The 16,166-nt window shown below is 46.6% G+C and overlaps 1 protein-coding gene across 14 annotated transcripts in view; it reads left to right on the top strand.

The window, feature by feature from the left end:
* Rbp6 (RNA-binding protein 6) overlaps window positions 1–16,166 on the top strand; it is a 748,813-nt gene that overhangs the window by 466,575 nt on the left and 266,072 nt on the right. For all 14 annotated transcript variants that reach the window (XR_015294477.1, XR_015294475.1, XM_086915315.1 and 11 more), the window contains one exon: window positions 1,034–1,075. Coding sequence is in view for 12 of the 14 variants with exons in the window: in XM_086915315.1 (XP_086771441.1) it covers window positions 1,034–1,075 (42 nt within the window). In the remaining 2 variants the exon portion in view is untranslated. The remainder of the gene's footprint in view (window positions 1–1,033; window positions 1,076–16,166) is intronic.

Raw genomic sequence — 16,166 nt, forward strand, 5'->3', positions numbered from 1 at the left:
ACAAGTTTTTTAAAATATACCAATCAATCGTTTAAAAATCGGATCAAGATTGTTTAAGAAGTTCATACGAAGTTCGCTCGAAGATCATTGGAAATCATTTCACGATCCACCCAACCTATGTCCACAATCCCTATTATTTCCACGGATTATTCGATATACGATAAGTCAAGCATTCTAAATCCTAAATCCTCCACCAACGAGAGGAGAATTCTTATTCATCCCGTTCTTCGACTATCATTTTATTCGCGATACGCGGACGAAACACGCGCATCCCCTTTCACGAATCCGCCTCAAATTCGTCGAAGCTCTTCTCGAAGCGCACGAACGACGACGCCTTTGCGGTCACGTCCTCGCGTGCAGGTTCACGCGCGTAAGCTCGTGAGAGGTAAGGTCACGGGGGAAGCCGGAACGAACATTCGAGCGGCTCGATTTCGCGGCAAGAATTTACGCCGTGGTTGCACCGGGAATTCCATGGCTTCGCCATCCCCCCAACTCGTTCACGCCACCTAGCGAGGGGTGAGTCTTTTTTTTTTTTTTGCTTTTTAGCCACGTAGAGCGTAAGGTGCGGTTACGTTCGACCCGCTCCCCAAGGACAAACGTAGGAAACTGAGCGGAGGATAGGGGGTGAGAAAGTCGAGAGTTCGGTTCCTCCACTGTGCGCCTCAGGGATGTACCTCCGCTCACAGTATTCTACTTTTTATTACCCGGTAATTAATCGTAATGGGAGTTTCGAAAAAACCAAAGGTTCTGTCTCCTTCCTCTGTTTATCCATTCCTTTGCTTTTTCCTACGTTTCCTCGATTTCGATTCCTCGGAAGAGATCCTCGAAACGTTTCGCCGAACAAGTATTTTCGATAAATATTTATAATCTCGAGTCGCTTATTTCACGTGCTAGATTATGCGAGATTGTTAGAATACATTTTGAAAGATGATAATACGAGTAATAGATAGAGTCTTTAAATCAAGTATACGCTAGCATTGTCACCTCGAGCACAAGCAACACGCTGATATTTTCTTTCTCGTTTTCGTTTCAGATCGACCCGAAGGTAGCGTTTCCCAGGAGAACACATCCAAAGGTAAGGGAAACTTTCTTCTGGTATCTTTTATTGGTAGCGCCGCCGCGAAAGCACCATCCCCTCTCTCTCTCCCCAAAATCCGCGAGATGACAATCGTCGCATTCGAAGCAGCTCCCGCGAACTTTACTTCCCTCACGCATGAAAAACTCCTTTGGATAAGGAGAAGCCAGGTGCTAAAAGATAAGCCAGACTGCGGACAGGAAGTAGCTAAGGGGCAGACGTGAGCTTTGAAAGAGTGGAGGGGAGGTTGAAAGGTGGAGGAGTCCCTTGCAAGAGACGGGGAGAAAGGGACCTCTCTCCGGGGGAGAGGGGAGAGAATAATAAAGTCTCCTCGTTCTCCTCGTAATAAGGGCAATTAAATGTAATTCATTTCGAAACTCGGAATTATTTTCTTACCCGGTCGGCCCGTTTAGAGCCACGGCCGAAACTCTTCTCTCGCCGCGAGACTCTGAATCGTGGAGATTGGGACGAGGATGGAACGATAGCAAAAGGGAAAGAGGCAGAGTGTAACGCGCGCGCGCACATTCATCCACCCACGAGAGCGTAGCCACAAACGCGCGGCCATCCGTAGAAATTCGTGCACGTACACGGGATAGAAGGGTCGAGTGTGTGGGATCCGCGCGATTCTGGGTGGAAATGGGGGAAAGGGGAGGCGAGAGAAATTTGCGCGGCTTAATAATATAAATGCCAGGCACGCGAATTACCGGCGAGAGTGACTGAATTGCGCTAATTTTAATTGTACCCTTTTCTCCCTCCTCTCCTAACCCCTAACCGACACGATCCCTGACCCGCCACCCCTTTCACCACCATTCTCTCGATGTCTGTCGAACTCGTTCCACCAACTCGTTTCGAGCGGACTCTTTTCAACGGAATCCTCTGACAGCTCGTCGCCCGTGCGTTCGTCATTTTTCTCTCTCTTTCTCCTTGTTTCTCCTCCCGCACTTCCCTTCTTTTTCTCGTTCGCTCATTTTTTTCTTTCTTTCTTTTTTCTCCCTCTCTCCTCGTTCCTATCCCTTTCGTCCTCCCCCTCCAACCCACCCCGTTCCGTGTTTTTCTTCTCGCTTTTTGGCCAGAACGGCGAACGGGGCCGCCAACGTCGCCTCCCCAATTTTATTTCATTTCAACGTCAAAAGCCGGAAGCGCATAAATTATGACGCGAACGGGGAAATCACGATTCAACGCCGCCGCCGCCGCCGGTAATCACGTATCCCGGGATATTAACGAGCCGCACGTTCGATCGGACGGCGGATTGCCTCGATGAAAATTTTGTTATTTCTGTTGCGAGGATTCGGCTGTGTAACGGCGCCAATTTGCGCTATTATAAGATAGAAATGGCGGGGGAGAGGGTGTGCTTTGGAAAAAAAATTGTTGGATTCTTCTCACGGGGAGGGAGGAGGAGGAGGAGGGAAGAGATTATTCGTGAATGTCGACCGTGAGTAATTTGTGAATAATTCACGCGTGGGTTTTAATCCGTCGAATTCCCGTGGAAATTTTTAAAAATTAATTTGTTCGATGTCCCTTTGAAATTAATAACCATAAGAATCGTTTTAATAGTAATACTCATTAAACGAAATTATCCTAACAATTATCCTAACGTTTCTTTACGATAAAATTATACACTTCCCTGAATTGACAGAACGTTGTACAATCTTTAATCGAGATTACTGTTTCTAATCGAGAATACTTCATGGTTCGCAAAACACCGTACCAAACAAAGAAAAAAGTCAACAACGAGGGAGAGGAGGGGAGGGAGGGGGAAACGATCATCCTCGCGAAGCATCCCGCGTGCAACGGAGCGCGTATTCGAAATAAAATAACGACTATTAATCGCGAGATGGGAGTAACATATTTCGGCTGAACGCTCGGGGGCAGCTGGAACGGGCGGTGCAATTTTCATAAAATGGCGGTGGCTGCACTGGCCTCGACCCCTCCCCTCCCCCCGTTCTCCTCCGCGAAACCTCGTTCCGCGAAAAAGTAATACGGATGCACGCGTTCCGTTTCGAGTTTTGGGATCGTTGCCAGCTTTCTGGGCCACGCGCACGATACGATACCGGCATGTCTGGCGCGATCCACGCGGCGATAATTCGACGCTATAATAGATGTCATCGTATACCCATTCCCGGGTGAGGGGGGGAGGGAGGAGGGGGAGGATTTCTCCTTTTATTTCGATGTTGGGATCAGCGGATATAACAGGCGGAAGCGAGCGTAAACAAATCTTCGCGTTCCCTCGCGTGGATAATCCCCGCCGAACGGAGGGGGAGGATCCTTGAAGGAAATCTTACGAGCTCTTGGTTGGAAGCGTAGGTTTACGTTCTTTCGTTAAATCGGATCGAAGGATTGATCAAAGGACGTTCTGCTCCTCCTCGATAATGATAGCGCGATACTTCTCGCTACCTCCTTGTAACTTTTCTGTTTGTTTATTTATTTATTTTTCTTAACGACGCTGTTACAACGTATACCTCTTTCTTCGCCCCGTAATAGAGATTGAAGTGAACGCGTGATAATCGTCTTCGTGTCTTCGTGTCTACATGGAAAACCGTCGTTCGAAGTACGTATTACATTTTATTACTGAAACAATATTCCGCACAAATGGCCCGATAGAAATTAACAATTACCGCTTATTAATAGAATATTTCACGTGAAATAATTCATCGGATTATGAATATTCCATGAACCCTCTCCCTCTTACCCCCCCCCTCCGCCCCCCCCGTGTACATTATTTTCATTATGTAAATATTTCAACACGGTTATAATAGAGCGGTTGGTAAAATGATATTTTCATGCATTTTCATATCGGCTAACTAACGCACACTCTTCTCTTTTCTGATTCATCGTAAAAGCAAGTGAAAGACAGCGACGTTTACTGGAACTCGGTTGTAGACCGACCGACCGACCGACCGACCGACCCGTGTTCAGCAACCGTGGTTACGGGGGGATATTACACGGTCTCTCTGATATTCCTCGATGAAGACAGAAATTTAGCGCGAGAAGTTCGTCAACCCCTCCCTCCCTCCCCCGAAACACATGTTAAATCTGATGAACTTTATGGGGAAAATGGCTGCGTCGCAAAGTTCATTGAAATGTCACCGACTGTCCTCCCTCCCCTCTCCCCCTACGACGCTACAACGCCCGTCGTAACAACCTCCTCGAGACCTCGTGCCGGAAGCGCTTTGTTACCGCACTTCCGGACTAGCGGAAATGGCGCAATGCGCTTCCGACACGGCGGAAAAGTAGCGACAGTCATTACCGAGTCCTCCAAGAACGCCTCGGCGTCCTTCTTCTTCTCTTTTCTTTTTTTTTTTCTTCTTCTTTTCTCATCGGTTGCTATTCTATATCTATATATATTTTATACATATATATTGTCTATCGCTGTTGAATGCACGCAACTCATACGTCAGCAAAGAAGGACAAAGAGATCGGAGTGATTGAATCCAAACTGTGACTACGACTTCGAGGTAAAGCGCGATTGATTCATAACAATTGAAATCGTTTAATTGATCGTTATTTACGTTTACGCGAGCTTGAATGCGTGAATTTATCCTGTTCCGAAGTGGCAACTTGATTACGCTTATGCGAAAAGTTCTGACAACGAACGGTTAACTTATTTTGAAACGTAAGGACAGTAGAACAAGTTTCGGGATAAACTGGTAGTAAATTAATGTTGATAGGGGAGGGGGGAAGGGAGGGAGAAATGTTAAGGGTGAAATATCTCTCGAATTGTTATTCCTCCTCTTTGTTCGATAAACTTTCGCGAGGATGTTGTTTGTTATTACCTGGAAGAAGTTCGTCTATGTATCTCTATGCAACATTCATAAAGACATTCGTGCACAGTTGTTGCTTCGAGTAATCCCACGCGTGATACGCGTGATAGTTTCATCATATCTCAGTGAGAGATGACGAAAACTCGATACTTTCCTCGAACATTTATCCACCACGATATAATAATTTCGATTTGACGAATTATATTATATCATATAACGAACGAATATCAATTAGAAGAGAGATACGATCGATTGTACGCGCAATCTAAAAGCTTAGAAACCGAATTCGAATAAGCTGTATCTATCCCCTCTTCTTATCGGTATCATCCCCTTCAGCAAAGTTCAGGGAGGCAGCATCAGCCGCGCCAGCATAATATCCACTTGTTACCGAGTAGCGATACGTGCGTATATAGAGAGGGAGGGGGGGGGGGGGAAGACACAAACGTGTACGTGGGACATTATTCAGAGTGGCGCTACCTTGAAAACGTGGGGCGAGGGAGGAGCGAGTGGAGATAGATGTGCAAAAGGATCAAGGTTTGAGGAGAGAATCACGGAGAAGGGAGCGGAGAGAAAAGGAGAATAGGGCGGCGGAAGAGGATGGGGGAGGAAGAGGGTGTGGAGAGGGGAGGAAAGGAGAGGCGTACCACGTCTCGCGTAACGAGCTGCCGGCTCCCCAGGGTGTTCAGCTTCTCCACGTTCACCCCTCCCCCCTCCCCTGTTCCTCGTCTCCTCGTCTAGTATCATCTCCACCTCCGTGCCCTCCGTGCAAGCATCCACGTACCTTCTTTCACCGAAGTCGTTTTGTTTTCCTCGTCGAGCGAGAGGGATACCCAACTAGACTTCGAGTCGGTGGTCGTGCATCTAGTGCATCAACACACCGATCCTCGTGCACGCTCGCGAAACGTTTCGTCGAATTCGAGCAGGATTTGAACGTTTTCTTCGTACGATTCATCGAATATGATTCTCGTTTACGTCGTCTCGATTCGCTTTCCGTTTCGTTCCGTGTTTGCACCGAACAGACCTGGAAAGAAAACAAACCGTTTATTATCCGGATTTTCTTTTCGAAACGCTATGTCGCTTTGTTTGTTAAAGATTGAAATCAAAAAAAAAAAAAAAAAAAAAAAGAAAAAAATTATTCGAGTCGCTGGAAATATTCATTTTAAAGACGATCGGTCGCGTTTGGAAGGCTGTTTGATTCCTCGCGACGAGAGGAAAATGGTCAAACACTTGGCCCGTTTCTCGAGGCCCGCTCGAGGCCAAATCTCGAGGTCAAAGCATTAAAGGCTTGGTAAGGATCGGTAAGGATCACGTGACAGGCGGCCAGCTCTCCCGAAAGACCAATTTGTGATTCCGAATAGAGCAAGGACTACGACTACATGTACCATCCTTTGGGTACTTTCGTCTCCCCCATTTCCTTTCTCGGTGGGCGGGCTCAAAAGAGACCTGTTACATTCATCTTTCGGGACTAAATACGCTCCCTGGCAAACTCCCCGGCTGGCATTAGAGCGAAATCCCATGCATTTTATACGCGGTCAGGTCATTCAAAGCGACGGCTCGTTACTTATACCGGGTGTGTACTCTGGAACACCTTCCCCTCCCCCCTCCCCCACCCCGGACCAGTTCACCAGTGGCACCCTTGTGGACACAGTCCAACCCCCGAGGACCTTCGCAACCTTCCACTGAAACATCCGGCCCTCTTCTTCCGTCTTCCTACCTAACGTGTCCACTTTCTCTTCACCGGCTATACCCTTCGAGCTGTGTGTGTAGCAACATCGTGGAAAAGGGGTCGGGGCCGTGAGGGGAGGGTATGTTTGCGCGTCGTAAGTGGCGTCCAGTGTCCGTACAACGTCCCTCAAGGTTTCTGCAGACGGAGTCAGGGATCGTACACGTCATTCACTGACAGATACCGTAGGATCAGGGTGCATTTATGGCCTCGGGACGAGCGGGGGTTAACCCGTGTGGTGTAATGTTATCGTTTGCTAGAAAAATCGCCGTGTTCGTTGTCGGTGAACGGAGAGGAGGTGTAAAGATGACCGATAAAACCGATCCTTCGCATCGTTACACGTTGCTAGCAGTGTCGTTTCTTTCCGCGTCCAACTTCGTCAAAATTTTTCTTTCTCGATGTAACCATTTTGGCGTAGATAATCTTTCGTCCCTCCCCTTAACATTCGTGAAAAAGTGAATATAAAGTGTAAGATTTGGAAAATTTAAGATTTCAAAATCAATAATAATGTTTGATAACGTTTACGTAATGATAAATAAACGAGATATATAAATTTGCTATAGACAGATTGTTGTTAGATAAAGCGTCGAAAGCTGTTGAGCCGAGAGACGATGCTCCTTTGCGAGGAGGAGAGAGATGTTATGGAAGTTACTCGCTCTTAAGGACGCGGGGTTAGTTTAATTTCGAATGAATTTCCCGCCCTGATCATAGACGTTTAACAGGGTCACTAGCTCATCACATTCTAGAGATATGAAAAGTTCGGTATCTCCAGTTTTCAAAAGGGTACGAACCGATAATCTCTCTTTTATCCAGGTCTATTCTGTCTGGAGGGTCGATCGTTTCGAGGCTCCAGATTGAAATTCGTAGCTCGACCGAGCGCAAAGCACTTTAATGCGTTCCCTCCCCTTCCCTCCCCGCCCCTCTCTCTTCTTTTCTTCCTATCATGCGGATTTCGAGGTGATCAATTTTATTGCCCTACTCGCCCTCCGCTGTTCCTTTTTCCGCGACTTATACAATCGGCCCTGGAAAACATCCGGATTTAACTCCGCCGATTCGAGCCTGTCTTTTTAGAACCGATTGAAATCCAACTTCGCGCACAATGAATTTCACTTCTAAACGAGCGGTGTTACGAGAATTATATTATATCAGAGAGATTGCGCATCCGCGCAAATGTAAAATCCATTGTATTCCACGATCTCGAAAAAGTTACGAAATTTGCGAATCGCTAACTAAATATTTCCGATTTCCTCGCATCTTGTGAAATTTTCTCTCTTCGTTTGATAGTAAGAAAATTTATATACGAATTATTATGAACTCTTCGTCCAACTTATTTAAAAAAACGAACTAGAACGAACTATGTGATAAGTAGCCTTCTCATCGAGAAGATTAACTAACAAATCTTATACGACGTCTCTTCCTCCCTTGCCACATCTTTCTATCCCCTCGCTATCCCTCCTTTCATTACGGTAGCCACACATCACAATTCCTCGATCCCCGAATCCCACCCGACACTTCGTTAAATTACCCAACACAATCGCCTCCCTTTCATCCCTGTCCCTCTCGATGGATCTCCCCCCCCTAACGAAATCGCGGAAGAGAAATCGAGGAAAAAGACACCGAGTGACAAATTTCTGTTCATGCTCACTGGACATTATCGCGCTTTCGATTAATCGATTCACTGCTGCGCCAAAACGAACTCTTTTTATGACAAAACAGTTATATACATTACAGATACTTACAACAACTCTCTGGTTAAATGCGAAGAAACTTGAGAAAACTTCTTTTTCATGCTGGCTCGAGGAAAGGATCGGTGACGTATTCGTACGAAATTGAATCTCATTGATTGTCGATGGACGATCAGTGACGCGTGTTCTTCTCTCGAGACAACCGAATTAATCTTCGAACTTTCTAAACAGCGAGGCAGGGTGTCGTTTGACCGTGGATCGTTGGCATGGCTGCCACCTGTCGCTGGCGACAGTAGTTCTCTCTATAGGACAGACGGGAGCCTCAGATATGTTGTGTCGCATTGAGATAAGCTAAGCACTCGCGTGATGGAGCAGCCCCGTAAACTCGGGCAAACCACGTCATGATGCCACCGAAATGGGTGCTAGATAATGTATAGGTGTACGTGATGCGCTCCTCCTCCTCCTCCACACATGCACCCGCGTAAGTGAGCGTGGGATGGCGCACCACTTTTACGCTTCCCTCGTCGCTTTTCCGTGCCCACTTTATCACGGCTGCTCGCGCGTAGCCCCTGTTTCGCTCTGACTGAAGAGAGCCAGGTATTTTCGGAACGACGCTTCATCTGTTGTATCTGGTTTTATCTGGATACGAGCGGCTATCTATCTGTGGTTTCGAGAAACGAGCAGTGGTGGTACGGTAGGCGTGGATTCTACTTTTGTTTTTGTTTTCGAATGTTACTTATTATCCGTTGTCGTATTATTGAAGTATTCCATATCTAATCTTATTCAATGTTTGTTTTTCTGTGACTAACGTGTTTGATAACGTGTTTAGTTTCTGTGCTATCATCGATACGTACGTAAGACGATGGAATTGATTGAAATTTTGTTAAAATAAATTTGTTTGTTCGTGTTTTAATTAATTAGATCGTTGCATTGTCCATTTGGGATGTTACGTTATAAATCTTCTTCGACCAAATGATCTTAAATTGGTGAGAAAGGATCGTGGAAGCGGTCCATTAGCATCAACGTCGGATATCATAACCAAAAAGCGGCCTACCTTGGAAAAATCGTTTCTCACAGGGCGTAATTGCAAGTTTATCGGGATTTTCGACTCAGCAGTCGTAACTTACTCGACGCTTCGACACCGATGATTTACGATCGAGGGCGCGGCAAATTTTTCAAGGCATTCCCAACCCCGTAACAACGTACAAAATCTTCCCGGAGAGTTCCATCGAGCAGAATGCAAATTCCCTGGATCGCGCAGTACGGGGAGGACGCTGCCGACCTATTTTCCTTCCAGATTTTAAAACCAAGCGTCTGAAATAGATCACGCCCCCGTGCATAAGGGCGTTCCACAAAGAAAACAAATTACACCCCCGTTTAATGGACATTTCATGAATATTCAAAAAGTTCGCCGCTGTACCTGTTGAACGTCCCCAACGTTCGCACTTATTTATTCCCTTATTCTTTCAATTCTCTCCACTCGTGCTTCCCTTTGTCTCGATTATATCATCCCTTACCTCTCTCTTCCCGTCTCTCCTCTCCCGATTAGAAACGACGCGTGTGAAAAGTAAGTGCAAAAATTTCTTTCTTTCGAAATTCAAAAACACTCCAATAATATTTATATTAGCCGGAGATTGATATTATTTCTTCTTTTTTCTTCTTCTTCTTCCTTTCCTCGAGCGACGACGACGCACGCGACAAGATGGCGACGTGACGCGGGGATGGACGTGCATCGTGAACGAAGCTCGAAACAATGTGACGAGGCGCACACAGGTTCGCCCGCGCGCTTCATCCGACGGACTCAAAAAGCTTTTCATTTTTTGCCTAGCGCGCTTTTTATCATCGCATTGAATCGACGTGTAGAGAAAAAGGGGATGGAGAAAGCGAAACGGAACAGGGGTATGTGCGCAGTATGTACGTACCTCTCTGTCCTTTCGTCGACTTCCACCCGAGCCAGGGTTTCTCTCCCTTCCACCACTCCTTTTCCCTTGCACGAGCCTCTTTCTTCTCTCTCCCTCCCTCCCTCTCTCTCTCTCTCTCCTCCTTTCTTTATCCGTCACCCATCGTCGTCTCTCTGTCGCTCCGTGCGTTACCGACGCGTGTCTCAACGTTGCATCACGGTGAATGGGTCTGGTAATTGCGCGCTTAATATTTCAGGGCTTTCTCCGTGTAAGCACGTGAAAAAGTCCGCGATTTAGCCCTGTGAAGCGAGCCAGTCGTCGCCGCCGCCGCCGCGCCCCGCCCCGCTTCCTGTTCCTTCTTTTCACCGCGATATCTTTCTTTCTTCGCCGGTGTTTGCGATGCACTGACGAAAGTAGCAAAGCGGAAACTCGTCCCTCTCGCGAGGCGAGTGAAGCGAGCGGGTGCCACCGTCGCCGCCTTTATCCTTCTCCCTCTCCTCCGGTTTTACTTTCCCCTCGCCCTGCGTTCTTCTCCACCCTCTTCGAAAAGCTAAACTTCGGCTGCCGGACAATTTTTCGCCGGATACTCGTAGCCACATCGTGAAAGAAGATAAAAGGACCGTCCAGGGTGGGATGGAATTTGAAATGGAAGAACGGCGAGCAAACTTTTCTCCCGGAGAGATAAATTTTTAGATAGATAGATACGGAATCCAGGGAACGATTTGGGTTGTTGATTTTGTCGAAATTGATTCGAGAGATTGAAGATGATATTACTCTCGTTTGTGATAAAGAAAAAAATGGTATCTTGTGGTTCAAGAAGAAATCTTAACGATGTGTTAAAATTAAGAAACATAAAAGTTAAATGATAAGTTAGAGAGATTTGCTACTTCTTTCGATCGTATCATATCTTCCTTGCCCACACTCCAAGTATCGACACTATATAACCTACCACCTTCGCCACATCTGAAACAATCAATGTCGTTCAATCGTTCACGTCCCATTTCCTCGAAAATTAATCGGCGGCACGAGATGACTGGAAAGTACCACCATCGCGTGGTATCAACGATCGAAGGGGAAGGAGGATCCGAATTAGAAACCGTGTGGCGTTTCCTTCGCCCCGATAAGGGACAAAGGGTGGCCCTAATGCGAGGGCATCCTCCCCCGATAAACCGCCACTCCGTTCTCTTCTCTCGTTCGGTCGGATCGCGCGACAAAGGCCGGCCGCGATCTCAATCACAAATTGACAATAAAAAATGTCCAATTAACCCGAGGAGAGAGCCGAGGTGGATGGGATCGACTCGAATTGACTCGGCTCTCCCATCGAACGTCTTTTCACCGCAACGAGGGATCCCAAGAAGATGAGGCAGGGAAGAACAGAGGGGGACGGTCGAGGAGCGTCTACCAGAGAGGAGGAAGGAGAATAAAGAAAGGAAGGAATAAAGAAAGAGAGAGTAGGAGCTCGCGTGAAGTTGGAAGCAATCGAGAAGGTTTAATCCCACTCGATTGCGTTCCTTGCCCGGCAACTTCAGTTCTTCGCCCTCTTCACCCTCACGTTTCATCCCCTTCGCCTTCAGCGAACCACTTTTCCCTTTTGCTACAGCAAACGACCACCGTCGAACGTTTGTACGCGTGTCTGTACACATATACGCTTTCCACAGGCAGCTTATACGTGTGCGTTGCACATACAAGCTCGAGAAGAGCGAGACGGGTAAAAGAAAAGGAAGAGAAAGAAAGTCCTCCTTTTGTTCGCCGCTATCTTGGTGCATTCCCACAGTGGCCGTATAGAATCTTGAATCTGAGTGCAAGCCACACACATACACACACACACACACACCTGTGATCGCCACCCTCCACTCGCGACGATCACAAAAGCTATCACGGATCTAAGTCCGTGGATAGCCCTGGATACATCGATGTATTGGTGGTGATGTTGGAGCGCTGAACCAGGAGGGGGCGAGACCACTGCCTCGTAAATATTCTACGGCCAATTTCCCGTTGTACGACGGGTTCCCCGGCCGAACGAATCGCGACAAGGGGCCCACCTGAAAAGTCGAGACACCGTCCCTCGATATTTTTCACCTCGACCACCCAACTCGGGGATTTCTCTCTATCTATGAGTCGAAGACGAAGAGTTCCGCGCCGCGCCGCGCCTTCCCTTCGTTTCGTCTCTTTCATCTCTTATCACCTTTATTCTCGATCGTTGGAGAAATCGAATTCGCAGGGGTGGGAAGGAAAACGGCCGAAAAGAAATTACGAGGGTAAAACGGAATCGCGTGAGAAGTTATATACCGGTGGAAGGAGAGTGGGAGGGCTCCGTTTCGCCGGTGAATAATAATTTTCCGAGCAGTTGCAGAGAATTTCTTGACGCTTCGCACGACGCGGCGGCGGCCCGTTCCTAGCTGCTGCATGCCCTTTTAATGGCTCCACGTTAAACCTAGTTTCCCGCACATGTTGCCACTATATAATTTAGTTAAAATATGCATGCGGTCTGATTCGGATACGAAGAAGGACACCCCTCCCCGAACGATCGATCGGCCGACTCGGCTCAATTAAAAACCTTCACGTGCCTTCCCGAGCTTGTTTGATATTCCAACGCGTTTGTTCCGCTGCCAACTTTTCGTTTGTTACCCGTTTAATTCTAAAATTTCTGCATCGAAACGGTCTCTAGGATGCGTTCCCCTTGTATTGCAATTTTTATTACCAATCTACATTAAGCTGATCGACTCAAAGAAAGGAAAATAAACTAATAGCAATAATAGAATAGTTTCACGTGATAAGAACGATTTCTTATAAAATCTCAAAAATTAGGTAGCTGAAACCTGAAAAAAAAAAAACGTTATTAAATAAATCCAGAAGAACAAATTCCATCGTAATCACACATGGAGTACTTGTCCCGAGCCAATGGTGAATCGAACGATTGTAATCAAAAATTGTTCAAATCTAAAAGAAGAAGAAGAAGAAGAAAGCGAGTTACGAATAGTTTCGTAAGGAACAATCGCAGGGCGATTTATCAGAAAAGCAAGGGGGAATCGTAATGAAATTACTACAAGCGGCGAAGGTGTGTCCTCGTGGCGAGGCGATGGGGGTCGTTGTTCACCCGGCGAGAATTGAAATTCCTGTCCGGTTGGGACGGGCGAATTAATCGCAAACGAATTTATCTTTGACGCTCCGGGTTAAACTAAAACGCTCAGATATTACGGGGAAGTAAGCTCGTTAGAGGGTTTGCAGCATCACCGGGTGCCTCGGCCGAGCACCCACCCCACCCTGTATTTCTCGCGTAGGTGGTGGTAGTAGCTTGCGGTCTGGTAACCGCAGTCTCTACTGCGCTGTCGGTTGCGGATACCTCGGCCTCGTGTGCAACCTCGCGTCTGTTTTGTGCAAAGGGCTTTCAAAAACCGCGACTGCCGAACCGTACGTACCGGCTCCCCCAAGAACAGACGCCACCGGTACGACATGCCAGAAGCCCCTCTCTCTAAAGCACCGTCGAATACACTTTGACGGGAGCACGCTTTCGATTAAGCTTGAAATCTACTCTTCCACCCCGTCTACCCTCCCCCGCTAATCTTCGCCCCCGATTCCACGTTTGGCAAAATTTTAAACCGTAATTCGCGCGTTCGATATCATAGAATTTTAGGTAAGAAGGGAAGAATTTTGTCCCGCGATGGAAATGACAGTTGTATAAGATATATTTCGATCGTCGAAAGTCATTATTTCGTAATGATCCCGATGATCCAAGGATCGATTTCGAAGCGAGGAGTTGTTAAGAAAGATGGAAGAGGGATGGAATTATCGATCCCAGTTGAACGAAATTAAATTAAGGAGACTGGGAAACCCTTGATCCCTTGATGAATTTCTTATATTACGATTCCTCTAACGAGTTCGATTCGATATCGCTCGCCTTGGAAAGGGGCTTGGTGGGGTGTGATTTCCAACTGTGCGGAAATATTGGATCAGGCGCGATAGGCAATGAATTTGATTATCAGGAAGCGCGTATATTCGTGCCGCCTTCGCCGGCAATCCCTTTTCGCTGGTTGTCTAATCAGTAATTAGAATCTGTGTGGATATACGTGCGTCTATCCCTCCGTGGCAGTCCTTCCGCACCGCGTGTGCACCCGCCACGCCTCCCCGTAGACCCTCTTCTAGACTGCTGATTAATATTAACCACGTTAGTCGCGCTGTTGTGATTAATATGACGTATCGATCGACGTTATCTAAGTGAATAATTAATTCGAAATTGTACATGCAGTCGGCGCGCGTGTATAGTCGTTACGCAAGGGGCACGTTTCCGTATCGTCTTGAATGCACGTGTGCCCGCTTCACGCACACACACACTGCAATTCCGATTTACTATGGCCCTTGTAATTTCACTCGCAATTATTAGTGGAACGAGATACAACAGTCACGATCGTGTCTACCGTGATTACGTAATGATACGCTTTACCGCGTAATGAATTACGCCTGTGAAGTATGTTAACAGGTTTTTCACAGATTAGAACTTTGTTTCTTTTAAATAAGAATCGTTATGGATCGTCCATGTTAACGGTATAAAAACTTATAATGTATTTTTGATCGATAAATTGGTGTAGATTGATGAAAATGAAATTAAAAAATTAATTTACGAATTTATCATATAGAACGAAAAATTATTACGCGTTGTTAATTAGACTTCAAATATATTTTTTTTAAGAGATCAATAGAGGGCGATTGGTCAAAATCGCGAAACTTTTAAGGACGGACCATTATGTCCGAGGTGGTATCGTCTAACCCGGAGGCCACGTTAAAACACGTGTTCGCTCGCCGGCATAATGGTGGCAATAATTCCTCGGTAGAGAAATAAATTCTCCAATAATAATTCTCTCCTTGCGCCACCGTATGTAGTTAACGTACCTAACTGGCCGCGATTTATCATTTCCACATTCGCGCTTCGAATGCCACCCCTTTGCGTCTTCCATCTTCCGCTTTCCCTTTGTCGACCGATGTGCTTCGATTACTTGTGCGATTTAACTGAAAATGTTCCCTTCCTCTCATTGATTTGTGAGTTTGTGACTGTGCTTCAACCAAAAAAAAAAAAAGATATAAACAATACATAAACTCATAAACACGCAGAAAAATATTTTTCCTCGTAATTTAATTTTAATTTTGATTAATAAAATGTAAGAGGAAAATACTCGTTATAATAAATATTTTCCTATAAAGAATTCTACTTTACGAAAACTGCAAACCAAACTAACTTTACCCTGCCACGATCACAGTTCACGATACACGAATCGCAACTCGCCCTATAACCCCCCTCAAGACCTCCACAATCGTAACGCCGAGACGAAAGAAATCGCGTTACCGGATCGAAAACAAGAAAATAAAAAAAAAAAAGAAGAAGAAGAAGAAGCAAAGGAAAAAGAAAAAATATAGAGTTTCGTCAGATAAGAAGGAATCGTTGATTTATGGGCAGCCAATCTATAATTTGCAAGTCAAATGCATGAATAAAACAACGTGGAACGGGTATCGATGAAACACGAGCGTTCGAATATGAAAAAATGATCGATGGCTCGTCAAAATTTCTGCACGTCGGGTACACGGATCCCGGGACACCCCGTCGCGGGCACGAATTCCCATCCCGTTCTATTTCGTTTCAGTTTCACGCCGTGGCCCCTCTCCCCCCTCCCTCCCTTCCTCCCCCTTCTCCTCCTCCTCCTCCCTCCCCGCCATCTCGCCTGGCGGCGAATTAAGCTGCTTTATAAAAATGTAAAAGGATTCAGAAGCGAGCCGTTTTCGACGGGTAGGCGCGGGTGGAGACGAGGCGGGGCAAAGGGGGAGGAGGAATAACCGTAGGAAAAGGAGATGGGAAACGGAGTCTCGGAGTGGAGTATCCCGCGAACCCGGGGAATCGTAAATGCGATTGGGAGCTTCATTGTTTCTAAGGGAAGGAAAGAAACGGGCGAGACTGTGCGAGGTGGGAGGGAGAGGGGGGTGGCTTAAAGTCGGTGAAGGAAGAAGTTGGTGGAGGAACGTTTTCGCGAGAGG

The sequence above is a fragment of the Apis florea genome, unplaced genomic scaffold (assembly GCF_048593485.1).
Source record: "Apis florea isolate Af1SG1 unplaced genomic scaffold, ASM4859348v1 contig_3772_pilon, whole genome shotgun sequence".
NCBI lineage: Eukaryota > Metazoa > Arthropoda > Insecta > Hymenoptera > Apidae > Apis > Apis florea.